Source organism: Chinchilla lanigera, unplaced genomic scaffold (genome assembly GCF_000276665.1).
Source record: "Chinchilla lanigera isolate Chin_1 unplaced genomic scaffold, ChiLan1.0 scaffold00024, whole genome shotgun sequence".
Classification (NCBI taxonomy): domain Eukaryota; kingdom Metazoa; phylum Chordata; class Mammalia; order Rodentia; family Chinchillidae; genus Chinchilla; species Chinchilla lanigera.
In genome coordinates this window covers 27,632,690-27,653,923 of record NW_004955425.1, presented here as the reverse complement: position 1 = coordinate 27,653,923, position 21,234 = coordinate 27,632,690, and the positions used below count along the sequence as shown (strand labels likewise).

The 21,234-nt window shown below is 42.9% G+C and overlaps 1 protein-coding gene and 1 long non-coding RNA gene across 3 annotated transcripts in view; one reads left to right on the top strand and one right to left on the bottom strand.

Moving 5' to 3' along the window:
• Positions 1 to 18,747, bottom strand: LOC102009736. 2 transcript variants are annotated; one of them, XR_001234273.1, is made up of 5 exons: positions 18,709 to 18,747; positions 17,587 to 17,689; positions 15,881 to 16,538; positions 12,393 to 12,432; positions 1 to 245 (listed from the first exon to the last, which is right to left on the bottom strand). It is a non-coding gene; the product is annotated as an uncharacterized LOC102009736 (long non-coding RNA). The 2 variants fall into 2 exon arrangements; XR_261177.2 differs by lacking the exon at positions 18,709 to 18,747 and having other exon boundaries at positions 17,587 to 18,685.
• Positions 18,748 to 20,940: 2,193 nt separating this feature from the next.
• Fcho2 (FCH domain only 2) overlaps positions 20,941 to 21,234 on the top strand; it is a gene marked incomplete at its 5' end in the record, with an annotated part of 126,339 nt that continues 126,045 nt past the window's right edge. Inside the window, one exon of the mRNA XM_005386078.2 lies at positions 20,941 to 21,144. Coding sequence (XP_005386135.2) covers positions 20,941 to 21,144 — 204 coding nt within the window. The remainder of the gene's footprint in view (positions 21,145 to 21,234) is intronic.

Below are 21,234 nucleotides of genomic sequence, written 5' to 3'. Positions count from 1 at the left end.
CTCCTTCTGGGTTGTTTATCACTTTATGTCCTTGAGTCTGAAAAGGTTCATCAGTCATTGCTTCAGAACTACCCGCTGTGGTGTCTCTGTGTTTTCCGTACACTGTCTTCTCAAGCATTGCATGAAGGTTATGGAATTTATTTTTCTAGACAACATTGCCTTGAAATCCCAAAAGCTCCGTTCCCAGATTTCCAAAATCCAACCAATGTAACCAGGAAGATCAAGTTCTTTGAATTTGACTTTATCTGGAAAAGTAAGAAAACAGGATTGTCTCCATATTATGGATCTGTAAAAATCTGTCACTAGCCAGGGATATAGCTCACTGGCACAGCGCTTGCCTGGCAAGTGTGAGGTCATGAGTTCAATTCCTGGCACACACAAAAAAATCTGTCACTAATTTTCTTTGCAGTGCTACAATGCTAGAAAATTCCTTGTAGATTTCCTGATGGCTTGTAGGACCATCAGCAAATGTTACAGAATTCTCTAAATGCATTTTTACATCTGGAAAATATTTCAGCTGCCCATTTCCCAGATCTGGAGCAATGTGGCTCATGTACCATCAGCGAGGGCTCTGTGTGCCCCCTGGGTCATGCATGCCACAGGTTCACTACCACTGAACTAGAGCAAGCAACAAAATCCAACTGGATTACTTCTTATGGGATACAGAATGTTTATTAAGGAGGTTCAGGAAATTTATTTTCTTCTTTATTTTTTGCTTTGGTTTAGTATTTTTGAGACAAGGTCTCACTCTGTATTCCAGGTTGGCTTCACACTCATGGCAATCCCCTGCCTTAGCCTCCCAGGTGCTGGGATTACAGGCCTCTGCCACCAAGCCTGGCTCCAGATTTCTGAATAGATTTTTTTAAATTTCTGGTATCCACTATACCATATCATGTATCCTAAGGATTAAATTTAGAAAGTAGTACTGATTTATCTTGTACAGATTAGCAAAATAGAGAAGGAAGGAAAACTGGTTAAAATATATATTAATTTAATGACAAGGGCAGACTGCAATGGCACACACCAGAAGCCCCAGCGCTCTGTGTTTTTGTTTTTGTTTTTGTTTTTGTTTTTGTTTTTGTTTTGTCTTTTCTTCCAGTACCAGGAACTGAACTTACCACCTTGCTCTTGCCAGATAGGCGCTGTGCTGCTGAGCTAAATCCCCAGCCTCCACCCCAGCACTCTGAGAGGCTAAAACAGAAGGATCCTAAGTTTGGGCCCACCCCGGGCAACTTGGCAATTTAGTGAAACCCTATCTCAAAATAGAAAAATAAAAGGTCCTGAGTTCAATCCCCAATACTAAGAAAAATAACTGAAGAGTTTTGAATTCATTTATATATATTGTGGCTTCCATTATGTATGAGTTTATCTCTGCTTGTGGGGCTTTATCTCTGTTTTATGGATCCCATCATTTTGTTTTTTTCTTCTCCTGAGGTTTTGGGGATTAAGTTTTTGTTTGTTGTTTTTTTTTTGTTTGTCGTTACGTGCTACCAGGCAAGCGCTGCACTCCTACGCCGCATCCCCAGCCTTGTTTTAGTTTTCATTTCGAGACAGTCACTGACTTGCCCAGGCTTACTTAGTGCTTGTGATCCTCCTGCCTCAACCTCCCAGATACCTGGGAGCCGGGCGTGCACCGCTGCACCCGGCTTTTGTTAATCCCGTCCTATCTATTGGTTTGTAAGTGATACCTTTTAATGTCGTACTTTTATGTCGACTCAGCTCTTTTATTGTACATGCCTAACCTCTCAACCAGTGATGTCTAAACTGAATCAGGATCTTATCTTCTTTTCTTTTTTCTTTTTAAAAAATAAACCTTAGAACATTTTAACTGATCACTAATCTCTCCAATTTATGTGCCATTTAAAAATAGTTTTTTAGGTCTGTCTTTTTAAAAAACACATAAATTATGTTATTTTCATCTTATATATTTAAACCATTTAGATGTACCCATATATTATTTTATATCTCAAATCTTCCATCTAAAATCATTTTTTCCGAGACAGGGTCTCAATCTGTGGCCCAGGCTGGCCTTAAATTCACAACAATCCTCCTGCCTCAACCTCCCGAGTGCGGGGATTGTAGGTGTGTACCACTACACTGGTTTAAAAGCATGTTTACATACCTAAACCACATACTTTAGAATTTCTTTCAGTAAAGATCTATTTGTAGACTTTATTTTTTTTCTTTATGTTTTGTAAACGCTAATTTTTTTGTCTGAGTTTTTATTATTTTTAAAATTTTGCATGCTTTCTTAAAAGATAGTTCTACTGGGTACGTAATTCTAGGTAAACATTTCTTTCCCCTTAGCGCAGCAAAGTTATTATTCCCAGGCTGGAGATGTAGTTCAGTGGCACAGCGCCTGCCTGGCAAGCATGAGGCTGCGAGTTTGAGTCCTGGTACCAAAAGAGAGAAAAAAAAAAATGAAGATACTAATCCCTTCTTTGGAGACTTACACTGTTGAAAAGTCAGCTTCAGTCTAATTACTTTACTTTTTATAAGTGAGCAGCTTCTCTGTTCTTAATATCTTTTTATGTCTTTGGTGCAATTTCACTGTGATGAATCTGAGTGTGGAATATTTATTTTTTCTTTTGAGACAGCATCTCACTATGCAGTTCAGGCTGGCCTTGAATTCACTCTATAGTCCAGGCTGGCCTCAAACTCATCGCACTCCTCCTGCCTGAGCCTGCTGGAATTACAGACGTGCATCACCACACCTGGCTGGAAACACTTTTATTGATCTGGCTTAGGAGACTTCAGACTGACTTGCTAGATTCATTTATAGTAACATTAATTTTATCCATTCACTTTTGTCTGGTTCTAGAACAGCTTTAAATGTTGTTAGACTTCATTGTGTCATCTCCTAATATTTTAATATTTGTCTTTCTCATTATCTTTAGATATTTGCTTTTTAGCTCACTAATTCTGTTCTTTATTCTACATATTGTACATTTAATCCTTCCATTGAGTTTTAAATTTTAATTACTTTTTGAGCTAAAAGTTCTAGTTCATACTTTCTCAAATTTGGTCATTTTATATAGTCTCTTATCCTTTTTCATTATTTTCAATTGCTTCTCTAAACTTATTCAACATAACTTTTTATACACTGTCTGATAAATTCAATATCTGAATTCTATTTGTATGTCTGAGTCTAGTATTTTTGATATCGCTTTTACTTATGGTGCCTGGTTTCGTTGTGTTTGTCATTTTAACTCTGATGGTCTTATGTTTCTTAAAACCGGTTATCTGTGGAAATTCTTAAGACATGGATTAAAGCTACTGTCATTAAAAGGGAGTTTGTTATTTACCTCTGCTCCTTACTTGGCATATGAGTGTCCTAGGACCACTTTAAAATATATTTTCTGCTTGAGGTTTGGTAGGAACTTTTGTTTTTTATTGTAGCTAATATTCAGATCACAAATTCATGTAAGTGCTAGTTTGTAGTCATGAATTTTTAGCAGAGACCCTCTGCGCATCCCCCACATAAATTTCAAAGTTAGCGAATTTCCTTGCTGTCCCCTTCTGTGTGGAAGGTTTATTTCATGCTCATACTTACCTTGATAATATTGCCTCTGGGGACCCAACTTATGATAAAGGGTTTTTGTTTTGATTTGGTTTTTTGAATTTTTTAGGCAGGGTCTCTCTCTGTGATTCAAGCTGGCCTTGAACTCATGGTGTAGTCCAGGCTGGGTTGGAAATCTCAATGATCTTCCTGCCTCAGCCTCCCAAGTGGTGGGATTACAAACATGCACAGTCACACCCGGCTTAAAGATGAGGTTTTGATTTTTTTGTTTTGTTTTGGTTTGGTTTGGTTTGGTTTGGTTTGGTTTGGTTTTTCTCTGTTACTGGGAATCGAACTCAGGACCTTGCACTTGCCAGGCAGGTGCTGAGCTAAATCCCCAGCCCCAAGATGAGGTTTTAAATACATAATAAAATGATGGAAAATTTAATACATAGTTGTCTGATAACTGTTTATCAAAATTATAGATAGATAGATAGGTATTCAAAATACAGTAAAGTTTTAAAGGTAAAAAGGAAAATCAGGGGAAGTTTGTAAATATGCTCTTTATATTTTCATCCCCCTTGGAACAGCTTGACAATTTGGTGAAAGTTGTGAAAATCTGATGCCTACCAGAGTCTTTAGGAAAAGTTCCCCTATGAGACTGAAGCTTTGATTTTTGTGGAGACATACAGGTAGGTGATATCCAATAATAATCCTTTATTTTGCTCATGAACCTGCTGTGTGGAGAGGGCTTAGAAGGGAAGCACATCTGTGCCCCACATTTCATTGGCTTGGACTTGCTTGCCTGGGGCCCGCAGGACCCGTTGTCCAGATGACTCAGTCAGGACTGGCGCTTGGGTACCTGCAGCCTGGGATCACAGCTGAGGATGTGCCTTGGGCTTCAGTTCCTGGCCAGGGACTTCTCCACGGCCAGCAGCTTTTTCACAGTCCTCAGAGAACAATATGGATGCTGCATTGCCAGTTATGACCTGGCCTCAAAAGTCACATAGCACTATTTACATTCTACTCAGTGCCCAGGGGAGGAAACATGGATCTCATCTCTAAGTGGGAAAAGTATCAAAGTCACAATGTAAAAACAGCTTGTGAGGTGGAAAATAATGTGCACAGAGCTGCCTGCCACAGTTAGTCTAGCGGGGACTCCACCCCAGGAATGGACGCGCTCTTCTCTGTACCCTCCTAGCCGTGTTTCCAGAGAAAAGTAGAAGTCACTCCTGGTCAGAGAGGGCCTTCCAAGTGCTGGGGTCTAAGCAGCATCAACCACAGTCATGTGGGAGAGACCCGGGGCTGAGCACCTCCACTTACCTGCCGGGTGAATCTGCAAGTCCCCTCGTTGGACCTGTGAGAATGAACATGCATCCCCTTGCTACTGTCACTGCAGGAGGACACCTGCCTCCCCAGCACCCTCGCAGCTCTCCGGCCCAGGGGCACGTGGGCTTCTCCTCTCTGGCCAGTGAGCATGGCCTCCCTAAACAGGGGCGTGCAGGCCCCAGCTGGAGCCCAGCTGGACAAGTGCACAGCCTCAGGCTGGCTACCAGAGCTTCCTCAGGAGTCTCTCAGCAGCCAGTGGCCCTCTTGGTCAGATCATCATTCAGGATAACAAGCTCACAGGAAAACCACTGGCCATGGGAGGAGATGAAATTTAAGACACATGAGGAAGTGACTTCTGGTAAAAACAAGTTAAGGCATGAAATAGCAGGACTTCCGCTTTCTTGTTCCTTCTCCAAATTCCATTGAAATTGTAAAGAAACTAAAAAATAGATTCAAAACAGCAAAGGACAACCAAAAAGGGTGCTTCCTGCATGCAAACAACATAATATGGAATTTTTTTTAAAAGAATACAAAACAGAATTGATTGAGAGAAAAATCTAGCATGGTGGAAGGTCATGAAGCCATTGAAGGGACCAGAGCACTCGGTCAGTTAACGAGTAACTGAGCCACAGCCCTAAGGCCCCAGCAGCCCCTGGAGCGGCTCCCTTGTCTGAGCACAGTGAAAGGCAAGGGTAGTTTTCTAAAATAGTTACCGGAGAATGGTGGGGTGCTAAAGGAAGCCAGCTCAGGGGGTCCACTGTGCACATCCCTTCCCATTTCCTCCATTCAGTAATGTTGTATTGCTAGCTTGAAATTGCCTGGGGTAGGCCAGTTTCCATGGCACGGAACTTAGGAAATGTAGCAAATTAGGCCCTCCCCCTCTCCACCTAAACTGGTTGTTAAATATCTACCAGGGTGCCACAGCTCCAGATTAGGCTAAGGTTAGGAAAGATGACGCCCAGAGGGTCAGGGAAACTCTGCTAAGAAGAGAAGTCACCTGTACAGTCTGCCTGTTCCTACCAGCCCCACGAGGCAGGGTCCTGTAGCCAAAACCTGCGTTCATGACCAGGTAAGCTAGTAGCATTTGAAATGAGGAAATGAACCTACACATAGGGCCAGAAACTTATGGCTCAACATTCTGGAGGGAACAAAAGCATGAAAGAGAAATTCGCATTCAACGATCACTTAAACAAATAGTTACTGGAAGTCAGAGGAAAACTGAACACAGAGTTACTTAAAGCGTATCACAACCAAGTAAGAGTGAGATGCTATGAAACATTCAGCTTCTGTGGGAGTTTAAAAATATAATTGCTAAATGTAATAGTTGGTCTGAATAGGCAATCAGTAAGTTGGAAAACTGAGTGGATTCTTCCATTATGAAATGGGGAGAGAAAGAGGAGAGAAGAAAGGGAAAAACCATGGTCATATTATGACTAAGAGACGTGCAGGCTGGGGAGGAGCTCTGTGACAGTGCTTGCCTAGCATGCATAAGGTCCCATGACCAACCCCTACCAAGTGACAGATAGAGATGGACGAAAACTACAAAGGCGTAGGATTATGAGAAAAATAAAAAGGGATGACATTGTCAAAGAAATAAGAAAATATATTTCCCTTAAGAAGATATTAAATTAAAGAAGGTCTATTAAATGCCAGGCAACATGTAATACAAAATTATCCTCTGAACCCTATTCAGGTATTAACATGATAAAGAAAAGTTAGGTCTTTTCTCCTTCTCCTTTTAGAAAACCCCAAAGTACTGGGCGTGGTGGCACACGCCTGTAATCCCAGCACTCAGGAGGCTGAGGCAGGAGGATCATTGCGGGTGTGAGACCAGCCTGGGCTACAAAGTGAGCTCAAGGCCAGCCTGAACTGCACAGAGAGGCCCTGTCTCAAAAAGACAAAAAGAAAACCTCAAAGTAACAAGAAGAAGGAGAAATAGTAATGCCGGTTCTGTACAGACAAGGACTGCAGCAGAACCCGAGCCTGGGGCTGCAGATCCCAGAAGCCAGTGGAACCCCTGACTGAAAGCATGGATAACCAAATCAATAAGTACTTTTTAATAGTAATAGAATGAGGGTCTAGTGGTAGGGAATTTCCAGGCACAGTCTGGTACTGAGAAAAAGCCGAGAAAGTTGATTTGAGCAAGAATTATCATAGACTAATCATGTTTTTCAGGAAGTGATCTGCTGCTGAGAAACAGAGGAGGAAGACAGAATTTTGACACTGCTGGCACTGACCTCAGGCTGCGCCTTAAGGAACTGAGACACACACTGAAACCCGGTGTTATGAGGAGGATTTTGGGTGCTCATCTACACCAGGGATGGAGAACCTTTTAGAGCTCTCGATGGCACAAGTAGGTAGCTGTAGCGTGCATCCCACAGGTTCGCCACCACTGATCTCTGCAATCCTGGCCCCTCTAGAAAATACACAAGATTTCACCTTATTTAAACTTAGCTTTAACAAGCACAGGACTGGGCATAGCGGCACATGCCTGTAATCCAGCTAGTGAGAAGCTAAAGTAGGATTGCAGCTGTGAGATGGAATCTTGCTAACTGCCTAGGCAGGTCCCATCTCAAAATAAAGGAGTGTTTAGAAGAGCTGGAGAGACAGCTCCTTGCAAAGCACTTGCCACACATGTGCAACCCGCTGGGCTCAATCCCCAGGACCGCCGAAATAATGATGATAAAGAATAATAATAATGATAAACAAACACATAAGGGGCTGGGGATTTAGCTCAGCGGCAAAAGCGCCTGCCTGGCAAGCGCAAGGTCGTGAGTTCGGTTCCCGGTACCGGAGAAAAACCAAAACCAAAAAAAAAAAAAAACAACAAAACAAAACAAAACAAAACAAAAAAACAAACACATAAATAGCATAGGAGAAAAACTGCTTTGTGGGAATGGGACAACCAAAACCCTCAAAGTCAATGGCACAGGAAAGAATAACACTGTGCAGCAGACAAAATTTGAAACCAAACTGTTACGAAATTTTTAAAAATCATCTGTATAAAATTCAATTCCATAAAACAAAAGTACAAAGTAGAAATATGAGAGTTCAGGAAAAATAAAAACATGAACATGACCACATGTGGTGTTGCATGCCTGTAATCCCAGAAACTTGGAAGGCGGGGCAACAGGATCACAAATTCCAGGCCAGCCTGGGAAACTTAGCAAGATCCTGTTTCAAAACAAAAAATAAAGGACGGCAGGTGTAGCTCAGTGGTAGAATGCGTGCCCAGCATATGCGAGGCCCTATGTTCAATCCTCGGTACTGGAAAAGATAAAAGGAAAAACAGGCTAGCTTTAGACTTCACAAATATTTCCTGCTAGGAAGCAGCAGAACGATCCTACAAATTAAAAAAATAAGAGTATTATACAATAATTGTACAGAGTTGACACTAGTCAATTTAAATTGGAAGTAAGAAGTAAGCAGAAAAACATTCTCTTTTTTTTTGTTTTTACTTTATGCATGCCAGGAGCTTTGTGTGATGTTTATTTTTTCCTCCAAAGCATCCAGTTCATTTTGGTACCGTGGTTATAGTCTTATCCTTCAGCCCACTTTCTACTACCATTGTTTAACATCTGGGAAAATAACTTCAATTATTTTCTTCCCTTTTAATGTTCAAGTTTACTTACTGAACTGGGGGTGATGGCACAGGCCTGTAATCCCAGCACTCAGGAGGCTGAGGCAGGATCACTGCAAATTCGACACTAGGCTGGGCTACATAGTGAGTTCAAGGCCAGCCTGGATTACATAGCAAGACACTGTCTCAAAAAATAAAGTTTATTTATATTTATTTGTTCCTAGTTGGGAGTATTTTCACATAGAACAAAATTCAAAAGGTACAAAAGCCAATCTCTTTTCCACTAATGTCCCTCAGTTCCTCTTTTCAAAGGATAACTGTTAAAAGTTTCTTTCATATCCTTTCTTCAAAGATTACTTGTTCTACACAATATATATGTGTATATATGTATATGCAAGGAAATCTATATATGCACTATACAGATTATATATGCTTAGTACATATATAAAATATCTACACATACATGTGTACAAACACACATATATAGATTTCTTTTTATGCAAATGGTAATATATTGTGCACTTTGTTCTATGCCTTGCTTTTTCCTACTTACAGTATCAGGATGTCTTGAGTTCAGTGGTATGGGGATAAGATTTAACAAGCATCTATCTTGCCTCCTTTTTTATTGTTGTCTTGTTTTTGTTTGGAGACAGGGTTACACTATGTAGTTCAGGCTGGCCTTGAAATCATTATGTAACCCAAGCTGGCCTTGAACTGGCATACATCCCCCTGCCTCGGCCTCCTGAGTGCTGGGATTTGCAGGCGTGTGCCACTACACTTGGCTCCCTTGCCCCTTTGTAACCTATTTTCCACATAAATAGCTGAACGGTTCTTCTCAACAGTTGATCATAAAAGCCCTTTCCTGGCTTCTCACCTGAAGTGTTCTGTAAGGCCCCCAGGGACCTGGCCCCAAGTCTATTCTTTACCTCACTTCCTACAACACTTACCCAATCATTCTGCTCAAACGACCAACCCGTTTTCCTTTGTGCTTGCTTTGTATAGGTTCTGCCTCCAGCTGATGCAGGATTCTCTCCTTCCCTTCATTCTCCTGCTTAAATAGGACTACTCTGAGTGGTCTCTCTGACACAGCAACCCCATCCTCCCTGTTCTTCTTCACAATAGTAATAGCTTGCAGTTACTGTGTTTGCTATATACCAGGCATGGAGGGGGGTGCTTTCTGTATTTTAATTCACTTAATCCTTATCTAAACTCTTATTAGTACATGTCTGTCACACATAATGATGGACATTCACCACAGGGAATCTATACTTGTCCATAATATATCTTAATTTTTTTTTCCCATTCCCCTCCCTTCAACCCTTTCCCCCTCCTGATTTACAAAAGCTTTGTTTCCATTTTTTCCTTCAAATCTCTTTTCTAAAAGAAATCCCTTTTCCCTTCCTTCCCTCCCTCTCCCCCTCTCTTGTTCCCCTTCCCATCTGAACATGTTTTTTCTACTTCCTGATGTCTGTCCTCCATGTTGCTCCTCATTTACCCTTTGGGTTTCGCAACAAGAGGAACAATGTAATGTTTAAACTTGTGTGTCTGATTTATTTCATTTAAAATTATAGTCCTAAGATGCATCCATTCACCTAGAAATGTCTCAAATTTATCCTTCTTTATGGCAGAATAGTACTCCATTGTGTATAAATACCACATTTTCTTTATCCATTCATCTGCTGATGGGCATATAGGCTGTTTACAAGATTTAGCTGTTATAAACTGTGCTGCTATAAACATAGGTATGCATATACCACTGCGGTATGATGCTTTTAACCCTTTTATGAAGATACCTAGAAGAGGAATAACTAGGTCAAATGGACCCTCTAGTTTTAGTGTTTTTGAGGAATCTCCATAGTGATTTCCATAGTGGTCGTACCAATTTATACTCCTGCCAGCAATGAAGAAGGGTTCCTTTTCCTCTACAGCTTTACCAGCATTTTAGACCCATCTCTCTCCCATGCACTAAACTACAATGGAAATGTCTCAAAGATCTAAACAGTAAAACGGAAACATTTAATCTTCTGGAAGATGAATGGGTAAAACTCTTAAAGACATAGGTGTAGGCAAAGACTTTATGAACAAAACACCAACTGTACAGGAACTAACCAAGCATCGACAATTGGGATCTCATCTTATTCAAAAGCTTTCTCACAGCAGAAATCACCAGCAGAGTAAAAAGACAAAAAAAATTGCCAGCTGTTCCTCAAAGGACTAATATCTAGAATATATTTTTAAAAAGTAAAAAAAAAATCAGACCTCCCAAATTTAAGGACCCAATCCAAAAGTGGGCAACTGAAATTAATATACTCTTCTCGGATGAAGAAGTACAAATGGCTAATAAATACTGTATATGAAAAAAAACCTTCAACATCACTGGCCATTCAAGAAGTTAAATTAAAACAACACTGAGATTCCATCTCACGCCAGAAAGAATGTCTGTCATCAAGAAATGAACCAATAACAAATACATAAACTCTCTGAAGTAGATATTACTATTATCCCTACTTTATAGATGTACAAATTGAATCATATGAGTGTTTATGTAATTTCCCCAAGGTTACACAGCTCATAAGTCTCAGAACCAGGATAAAAACCCAAACAGTTTAGTTCCAAAGCCAAATTTTATATGGTCCCTCATCTGTTATTTTTTTTTTCTCATCTGCTATTTTAAAAAATTACTGGGTTTGTTTTTGTTTGTTTGTTTGTTTGTTTGTGTGTTTTTGCTGTGCTGGGAATGGAACCAGGGTCTTATTATGGTAGACTGTAGTCTCAAGTATGTTAGGCAGGTATTCTACCAGTGAGGTGTACCCTAGCCCCAAATCAAATTTAATTGATAAAAACTGTGTGTATTTATCATGTACAACGTGTGACTTTGAAATACGTATACACTGTGGAATAACTAAGTGAGCTACTTAACATATACATTTTCTCACTTATCATTGTGTGTGTATGTATGTGTAACATAAGAGCATGTAAAATCTACTCTGTGATTTTCAAAATCTACTAAATTTTTTTTTTTTGAGGCAAGGTCTTGCTATGTAATTCAGGTTGGCCTTGAGTTCACTATGGAGCTCGGGCTGGCCTGGAACTTACGGCAGTCCTCCTCCTGCAGCATACAGAGTGCTGGGATTCCAGACATGCAACACTATGCCTGGCTACTAATGACACAGAAGGCCAGGCATGGCAGCACACACTTCAGGAGGCTGAGGCAGCATACCTCAAGAGGCTGAGGCAGAAGGATTGCAAGTTCAGGCTGGCCTGGCAGTTTAACAATACCCTGTATCAAAATGAAATGCCAAAAAGGGCTGAAGATATATCGCAGTACTCCTTGGGTTTAATCCCCACTGCAACAAACAAACCAATAAAACATTCCACATTGTTATTAACTATAGTCACCTTGGAGTACAATAGAATGCTTCTTCTCATCTATTGTTAACACAAATTATACTGTCCTTGACTTTCTTTCTTTCTTTCTTTTGCCTTTTTGAGACAAAATCTCACTATGCAGTTCAGGCTGGCCTTGAGCTCACTTTGTAGCCCAGGCTGGTCTCGAACTCACAACCATCCTCCTGCCTCAGCCTCCTGAGTGCTGGGATTATAGGCATGTACCACCACGCCCAGCCTCTGCTTTATGTTTTAATGTAACACTTATTACTCTCCTGTATATACACTCTATATCAGACTTTAAATTATATATCTACTTGTTCATTTTTCTCTGTCATCCATACTGATTATAAGATCTCTGAGAGCAGGATTCAACTTATTTTCTTCACTGCTGTGTATTATACGACTTATACACCTTATACACCAAAACAGTACCAACATACAACAGGGGGCTTAGGAAATATTTCTTGAATATATGAATGGACATCTAGACTTGCAGAGCTATCCATACTTTTTTCCAATATGGAAGCCCACATATAAACTGAAAAGTAGGAGATGATATGTTTTTAAGAGTGAATAAAGAAAGATGAATCTTACCCTTTTCCCATTACATTATCACCAACACAGACACATAAACCTGGAAGAAAAGAGAAGAAAACAACAGGAAAGATGTTACAGACAATAAAGAGTATGTAGCTTTTCTGTGACAAGATATAAACTACTCAATCTGAGCTATCTACAGATAGGGAGGGGAAAAGAACAGCAGAATTACACATAAAGTGATGGTTCAGTAACGTTCTTCCTTTGGAAAACACATCTTAAGTCAGCTTTGAATAAAGGAAATAAATGAATTTAACTGGCATGTGGAAGGTGGGAAGAAAAAAAACTAACATACATTTTTCTGGACCTAAATGGAAAAAAAAAAAACAAAACTAGTGGGAAACACTACAATGGAAAAAAACATAGACAGGCAGATGTCATCCAATCAATTTTTTTCCTTTAAAAATTTTATTAGTGCATGTTCGCAGTTCATAATGATTACAGTCGCCTTGGGGAGCTGGTACATGTGCATAACACATCATCCAGTGGAATTTCAAGGCTAGAAAAAAATGTTACTTCCTTTCCTCTGTGTGTGTGTGTGTGTGTGTGTGTGTGTGTGTGTGTGTGTGTTTGCACTTCTGGGGATGGAATCCAGGTCTTCAGACGTGTTAGGCAGGTACTTGACTTCTGAACTGTGCACTGGTCCCTATTTCCTTACCTTCTAGTCTAGCCAGGTTGACTCAGAGTACTTCCCTGCAAACAGTTAAACAGGCTTTAGTGGTCACCGGAAGGATTGTGACAGAGGAGACTATGAGAATGTCTACAGGTTTATTGGCTTCATTTCCTTCTGCCTATAAAAAAATCAAAATAAAACTTGCTTTTAATACAAGCAGGACCAAATGTCCTGCTTAAAAGGTGGGCCAGCCCTAGATATTGACTAGAATCTGAGTTTTGGGACAATTATACTTCTTGTGTTTCAGGATGGAAAGTGAGGAGAAAAAAACTTTCGTAACAGTAAATTATAAATAAATTTCCTAGAAATTTTTATGGGATCCTTACTAACATTCATATCCAAGGAAAGCCTCCATGTTAGGGACAAGGTAAGCGGGGAAAGGACCTCTTTACAGAAAGAATGTGGAAACCACTGGATACCACACTTATCCACTGGCTAAACAAAAAACTATAAAACCTATAAATTAAAACTCTGGGTGGGAGAGTTTGCCTTTCACCCTTGACTGTTTCTCTTCTCTTGCCTGTTTTATGGCTTGAGGCCTCACTTCCCTCCTAACACTTTGCTCAGGTCTCTCTGATGGGCTAAATTAGTGGCAGTTTCCTTACTTGTTGTGTGACCCTGGGCAGCTCACAAGCTCCTAGAGTCTATTCTCTCATCTATAAAATGGAAATCATACTAATGACCTCACAAGGCTCAGGTGAGGATGGAGTGAGGTAACATGTGAAGGATGCTTTTCATGTGTAGAAATAAAATGACACACAAAGTTCTTACTTTTTTTAACTCATCAAGACCCCGATCAATCTGGGTATCATGGTCATGTGCACTGCTATAATCCTGGCACTCAGCAGGCTGAGGTAGGAGGATTCTGGGAGCTGGAGGCCATCCTGTACTGCATAGTGAGCTCAAGGCCAGCCTGAACTACATTGTGAAACCCTGTTTCAAATGCCCCCCCCCAAAAAACCCCACAGCGATGTCCTCTTAGACTTTACTGAGAAACCCCCACATGCTCTTAAAGCTCCACTTCTCTCCTTATGGTGATAGGGACTAAACTCAGGGCCATGTGCCTGCTAGGCATTCTCCCACCGAGCCACATCCCCAGCCCTTGGAGTCCGCTTTTATTCTGGAGCCTGTGTTTCCTCAAGGGCAGCATTTCTACAGTTGCCCCCTCCCTTCAGCTCACCCCCTCTGGTGCCCTAGTACGCCTTTCCTTCTGCCTTCCAGGTCCTAACGCTTCCTCCTGTCCCTGCGTGCGCTCTCCAGTACCGCCTGCTCTGCTCCCCTGCACTGAAAGCTTCTGGAGGGAGCTGACTGTTTTGCTATTTTACTTCCTCTTCTGTCTCCAACCCTCTTCGATCTGATTTATATCTCTACCACATCAAAGAACCAACCCGTGCCACAGCTGCCTCCACCAGACTAAATCCAAAGGCCATTCTTCAAGCACCTGAGACATGTGTACTCTTGGTGTCAATGGCATCCTTTTTCACTGGAGTTTCTTCTACGAACATCAATCAGCACTGCAAGCTCACTCACTTCTAACCTCTAAACACGGAGTCCCATAGCTTGTCTCATCCCTCCTGCCCCTCTTCCTCCCTCTGCACTCCCCTTTCTTTTTCTCCTCATTCACCTCTCTTTTCCATGCTGAGAACTGAACCCAGGGCCTTGTGTGGGCTACACCCATGCCCCACGCTGGGTTGCACTCCCAGAACTCCTCTCTTATCTGATCTCCTTGGGTCTCTTCTATATATGATGATAACCCTTCCGTTTACGTCTTGAAAGCAATTTCTGTCCTGAGCTCCAGAATTACGTACTCAATTGCCCACTAGACACTGCCATTGGCCTTTCTGACAGGCACCTCAAACTTAAACTCAAACAGAAGCACGGAGCCCTCTTCTTTCTCCAAACCAGCTCCTCCCCATAGAGTTTCCATGCGCATAACACCACTGCACACACCAACTTGCTCAGGCACAGTGCCTAGAGTAATCTTTGAGTCCCTTTCCCCTGCACACCTCAGTCCAATCCATTAGCAACTGCTGTTAGCTCTGCCTTCTGAATAGGTCTGCAGCCTGATCCCCTCTTAGCCACTTTCATTGTTGTCACCTAGTCCCTGCTATGATCCCCCTACCCTTTCTTCATGGCACTGGGGGTTGAACACCTAACTTTTATACTTAGCTATATCTCTAGACCTTTGTATATAATTTTTTCTTTTTCAGATATTAAGTTGCCCAGGCTGGGCTTAAACTTGTGATTGTTCTGCCTCAACCTCCCACAGTGCTGGGATTACGGGTCTGCATCCCCATGCCCAGCTCCTGCATGACTTTCTCTCACCAGGACTATTACATCCATCTTTGGAATAGCCGCTCCATTACTGCCCCACTACAATCCTTTCCACACAGCAATTAGTGTGATCTTTTAAATCGTAAGTTAGATCATACCATTCTGCTCCTTGAAACCTCCACTGGCTTCCTATTATACTTGCACTATAAACCAGCCTCTCTGCCTTTGGCTCTACTCTCCTCCCTCTCTGACCTCCTCTCAGTCCTTCTCCTTCTGTGACAGCAGCAAAATTCTGTGTCTTGTTCACCACTGTATCCCCAGTGTTTAGTACAAGGCCTACCTCACAGTAGATATTGAGGAAATTGTTGTTAAATAAACAGATGTGGGAATGGGTATATTGTGTTGCTACTGAAATCTGGTGCTACAAGGCATACACAAGGTGCTAGTTCACTGTTGTGTTAAGTCTGTTTTCTTTTGATATAACAAAATACCTGAAGATACATACTTTATAAAGAAAAAAAGGTTTATTTAAACTCACAGTTCTGGAGGTTCCAGAGCACAGCACAGGCTTCTGCACAGCCCTAGTGAAGACCTCTTGGCAGATGCATCACAATGGTGGGAGCACGTGCAAGAGTGGTAAGCGATGCAAACAGAAAAGGGATCAGGGCCATCACACTCTCGTAACAATCCGTCCCTTCAGGAATTAATGCAGTCCCACAATACACCCATGAGTCCCTACCCAGGGTGGTGGCCTGTGACGTGATTACTTCCATGAGGCCCCACTTGCCACCTCTTAAAGGTTCTACTACCTCAGCACCACCATACTAGAGACCCAGTCTCCAGCACATGAACCTCTGGGGAGCAAACCATCTCCAGACGCTAGCAACTGGTGACTCAGATTCTTGCCCAGCGTGGGCGGGTCTTCAAGGATGACCAAGTACTGTTTACTTCCTCCATTTTTGGTTTGACCAAGTACACTCCCTCCATTCTTCGCTCACTGTTTCTTGCTTGGGCTTCTGTTGTACAATTCTTAATGCTCTGTTCTTCCAGTTCTTGTAAGTACCCATCTCCTAGGGTGCTAGCTGGACCCAGAAGGATTGTGGCAGAAGTTCTTTCAACTCCACTGTTCCATGGCCCCCTCACATCACTGGAGAAGGAAGATGCTCTTGGTGACTTGCTGAGTGTTGGGCAATTTCCTATGGAGGGGGGCGGAGGAAGAGTGCACACAAGTTAAATTTCTCTGAAGTCATCCTCCTTCTGGAACAGTGATTTATTAACTTCTTCATTTAATAAATGTTCACTGGTTGCCAGCTACATGCCAGGCATTCTTCTATGCATATTATGCTAACACTGCTGATTGTGCTGTCTTCTTTACCATGAGTCTGTATTAGACTGTGAATTTCTTAAGGGCAGAGACAACCTTTGTACTGTAACAAATGCTCAATAAATGTCTTCTGCCTAAATAATTGAAAGAAAGAGTTAATGAAAGATGCTGAAGATTAGGCCCCTTTACACTGGCATTCAAACAAATACAAAGAACAAGGATTGCTCTTTAAATGGTACAGTCATTACACTAAAATGAATTTTAAAAGTTTAACAGTTGTCTTAATGTCACCACCCTACCATATTTCAAAATTTTTCCGTGTTTTCTTTTTCTATTTACATGCATATTTTTAATATTTTTTCATGTCATTTTTTCCTTTTAACACTGACAAATGTTTCTTCATATTTTTACCCTACTATCTTTCTGACTCTCTGTAATTTGGGAATTTCTCTGTTCTTTTTGAAAACCTAATTGGGTTCCCTTTGGTCACTAGCAGTGTAAACCCCTGAAAAACCTGTCAGGTGTTTTTGTGCCTCTTCCACAAACAGCATAGCAAAGGAGCCCTTGAAGAAGTGAATCTCATGCCTAAGAAAGGGACGGTGCCACACCAGGGAGCAGGCTGCCAATGCCAGGTGCACTCAGGAGAGAAGAAAGGTGAGCCTGAGCTGCGTGGAATTGAGGGGGTGTGTGCAGAGTTCCATTCTTTCTTGAACCTCTCCTAGCTGCCCGCCTGCCTGCCATCTGCTAAGCTTTTGCTTTTCTTTCTGTTTTGCATAAAGGCTTAACTTTCAATATGCTGCTGTCAAGTGAGGAAAAACTTGCAGACTTCTCAGATCTGCCCGTTTTTCTTTCGCCTTTTAATTTCCTCTGCCACTTACTATTGTTAAGTACAAGGTGAGTACGGAGAAGGACTACTGTACCTGACTACCGTATGCCGCCTTTTGAAGAAATCAGCAGGAAATGGGAGCAGTTCCTGGAAGCTTCTCCTCTACCGCTCTCATCCTGGGAAGAAGTGCAGTACATCTGCAAAATGATATCGAAGACTCTTTTGCAATGGCAGTAGTTCTCAATGCATTTATGAGGAAACGGCCGTTGGGACTAAATGTTGGTTCATGGGCTTTGAGCTGTGAATGCAGAATTGAGCTGTGAACTCAGAGCTGGAAATAGAAAATCGTATTCAGGAATTGAAAGGTGGAAGTGCTCTGGGTTCCTTGCCTGAGAGACGGGACTCTTAGATATTGGAGATAGGCCATATTTTGTAAACCAAAGAATCTAGATTTAGGTTATTTTGTGTAAATTTTCCCTCTCTTATTTGTTACCACTCATTGCTTTAACTCTCCAAAAATGCCTTGGGTTACAACACACATGCTTGGGTCAGAGTTTAACCCGGAGCAACTGTATCCCTTGGAAGCTGACTTGTTGAAGCAGGTGTAGTTACAGACATATCCTAAATGGAAGACAAACTGGTGGTGGGGACACCCTAAAATGAAAAACCAAATTGTTTAGGAGCCACATCTAAAAGGAGGTCTCTACTGGGGCAAATCTTGAGTATTTTTTGAATTTAATTTTTATTACAAAAGATATCCTATGCTTTAAGAAATCTGCTCAAGCCCAAAATAATTCATTGGAAAATAAAATTTTCTCACTCTACTTGAGAAAATTAAATCAAGTAGGACTTAAATTAATGACATCTTTGATAAGCTCTAGGATCTAGCACCTATGAGAACATGCTAAAAGAATGGGGTTATTGCATACCTAAGGACTCACCCACCTCAACATTTCTCATTTATTTATTCAATGAACATTTGCTGAGTGACTATTAGATGACAGGTATTACAAGCAATGAGCTATCTATGTTATCTATGCCAGTTTCTAATAGTTTCAGAGTATTTGGGTAAATAAGGGCTAAATGTCTATGGCACAGATACTATAAGGCATATGACTGAATTATCTACTTAGAGCTTTATGTATGCTCTGCCAGAATATCTGTGCATCCCTGGAAACCTCACTTGAAATGACAGAAAGTGGCTGATATCACTTACATTCTTCTTCTTTTTGTTATTTTTTGAGACAAAGTCTCAATATGTAGTTCAGGCTGGCCTTGATCTCCCTGTGTAGTCCAGGTTGGCCTTGAACTCGTAGCAATCCTCCTGCCTCAGCCTTCCAAGGGCTGGGATTACAGGCATGTGCCACCATGCCCAGAACATTCTTCTTATATTATACCATCTTTTCTGGAATTTAGTCACTTTAACCACTCCTTATAAAGTTCCATAACTTAAAACACCAGTCAATTAGAACACATGGTGTTTTGGCCTGAACAAATCTTGCAAATATCTGAAATACACAGAATCATTATCTTCATGGCCAACTTACCCCTAACATTTATGGAACCAGAGGTAAGAACACAAACGGAGGCTGGTGTAGCATACAACTCCTGTACTATGCCAGTCAGTCTTATAACCAAAAACTGAAACACTGCCAGGAGAAAAAGCTATGCTCGGCATCACTGGGAAACAATACTGTGCGATGCAAGCTGAGAAGAAAGATTTGACAAGTGCTGCTCCCGTTCTGCCTAAACTCCAAAGCGGTGTGTTTCTAATGCAGACAGCTGAACTATCCACACATCTTCACCGAATTTGGAGTCCATCTTTGGTTTTGAGTGTATAGAGCAAGAGATATTAACTAAAGTTTCACTGGGGCCTGAATAGTCGTCATAGGAGACGGGACTTATGCTTACGGGTCAGTGTTCCTGAATGACAGAGGCAGTCATGTATGTTTAAATAAATCCCTGTGTGTGTGCTATGCGCGGGTCTGTGAAGAACAAGGCCCAGGATAGGGGCCTTTCTGGCCCAGATATAAGGGGAGCAGTGCTTTGTGATTTAATGCCTAGCAATTTAATAGCAATTTAATGCCTAGTTTATTTGCAGGGTGAACTAGATGGCTGAATTTCATTTCTTCAGCTCCGAGGACGATCTAGCCAGTCCGATGGCTTAGGGAACTGCAGCACGTCCCTCAGTTTGACTTTCTTCACAACATGGTACAAATGAGTGTTCAGAAGACTTTTTAAAAAAACAGAATAGCTAACATTAAAGTAGTAGGATGAACTCCCATTTCCGTCACCCAGCTCTAATATCAATTTATGGCTCTCCTTGTTTCATCAATACCCTTCCTCTGCCTCCCACCCTGTCCACAAATTACACTGGGCAAACCCTAGAAGTCTTGTCATTACATATATTTAAAATATATGCCAAGCATTTCTAAGATACATATTTCTTTTTTTGTTGTCTTTTTGAGGCAGGGTCTCGCTATGCAGTGCAGGCTGGTCTTGAGCTCATTTTGTAGCCCAGGCTGGCCTCGAACTCGCAATGATCCTCCTGCCTCAGCCTCCTGAGTGCTGGGATTACAGGCGGCGCCGCCACGCCCGGCTAAAATACGTATTTCTAAAACACATTCTAAAAAGATACAGCCACAATACTATTATCCAGCTGTTCCCTAGTCAACAAACTCGGTGTAAGATTTCTTCTATATGAAAGGCATTGCATGGCTTTTTTTTTTTTCTTTTGCGAATGGTGTTCTTTTAATGCGTTATGTCTGAAACCAAAGATCTGAGGACGTGTCACGCGCGTGAAGCTGCTCCAGCCACACCGAACCTATCTGTGGGGTCTGGCTTCAAGAACGGCGGTCTGGGACTCAGCTGACCCGGAGACCACGACGCGAGCCCCGTGGCGGAGAGCGATCCGGGGGTGCGGGCCCCGTTCCCGTCCACGCGGCCAGGGCGCCGGAGAAGCGCGGCCGCGCGGGTCCTGGAAGGCTCCGTGTCCCGCCCCGGGCCGCGCCCCGCCGGCCGGGCGTCCGCAGCTCCAGTACTCGCGGACGGCACGCTGGGCGTTTCCGCCTTTCCGGCCTCGGGGACCTTTGTTTTGCTTCTGGGCCCGGAGTCCAGGAAGGCACCCGGCTGACCAAAGGTTTCCCGGTCTCCTCGCGGTGGCCGGCAGCCAAGCTTCCCCAGCCCAGCGCCCACGCGGGTGCGCCGGCGACCCTCGAAGGCCGGCCGCACGGCCCCGCGGGCAGGACGCGTGGGCGGGGCCCCGTCGGCTTCGTCTCTGGCGCCCGAGGCCCCGCACCCGGCACGCACGGGCAGTTCCTCAGCGCCTTCTCGGAGACCCGGTCCCCCTCGTTCCCAAGAGAAAAACCAGCGCCGCAGCGCGGGACCGCTCCAGGGCGACCCACCCCGAGCGGAGCCGGGCGCATGCGCGCGCCCAGGCCGCGTCTAAGCGCTCGCCCCGCGGCGGCGGCCGCTAGGTGGCGCATGCGCCCTGGAGGGCGCGGGCCGATCTTTGAGAAGGCGGCGGCGGCGGCGGCGGCGGCGGCGCCGTGGGGGCCGGGTCCGTGTTTACACAGCGGCGGGCGGGTGCGGACGCGGAACCCGGCGCGACGGAGGCACGATGGTCATGGCGCATTTCGTCGAGAATTTTTGGGTAAGCGTAGGCTGCTGGAAGTGGGGTGGGTTTCGGAGTACGAGGCGTGCGGCGCCGGACCTCGGCCTGCGAGCGCTTCGGGCGGCGCCG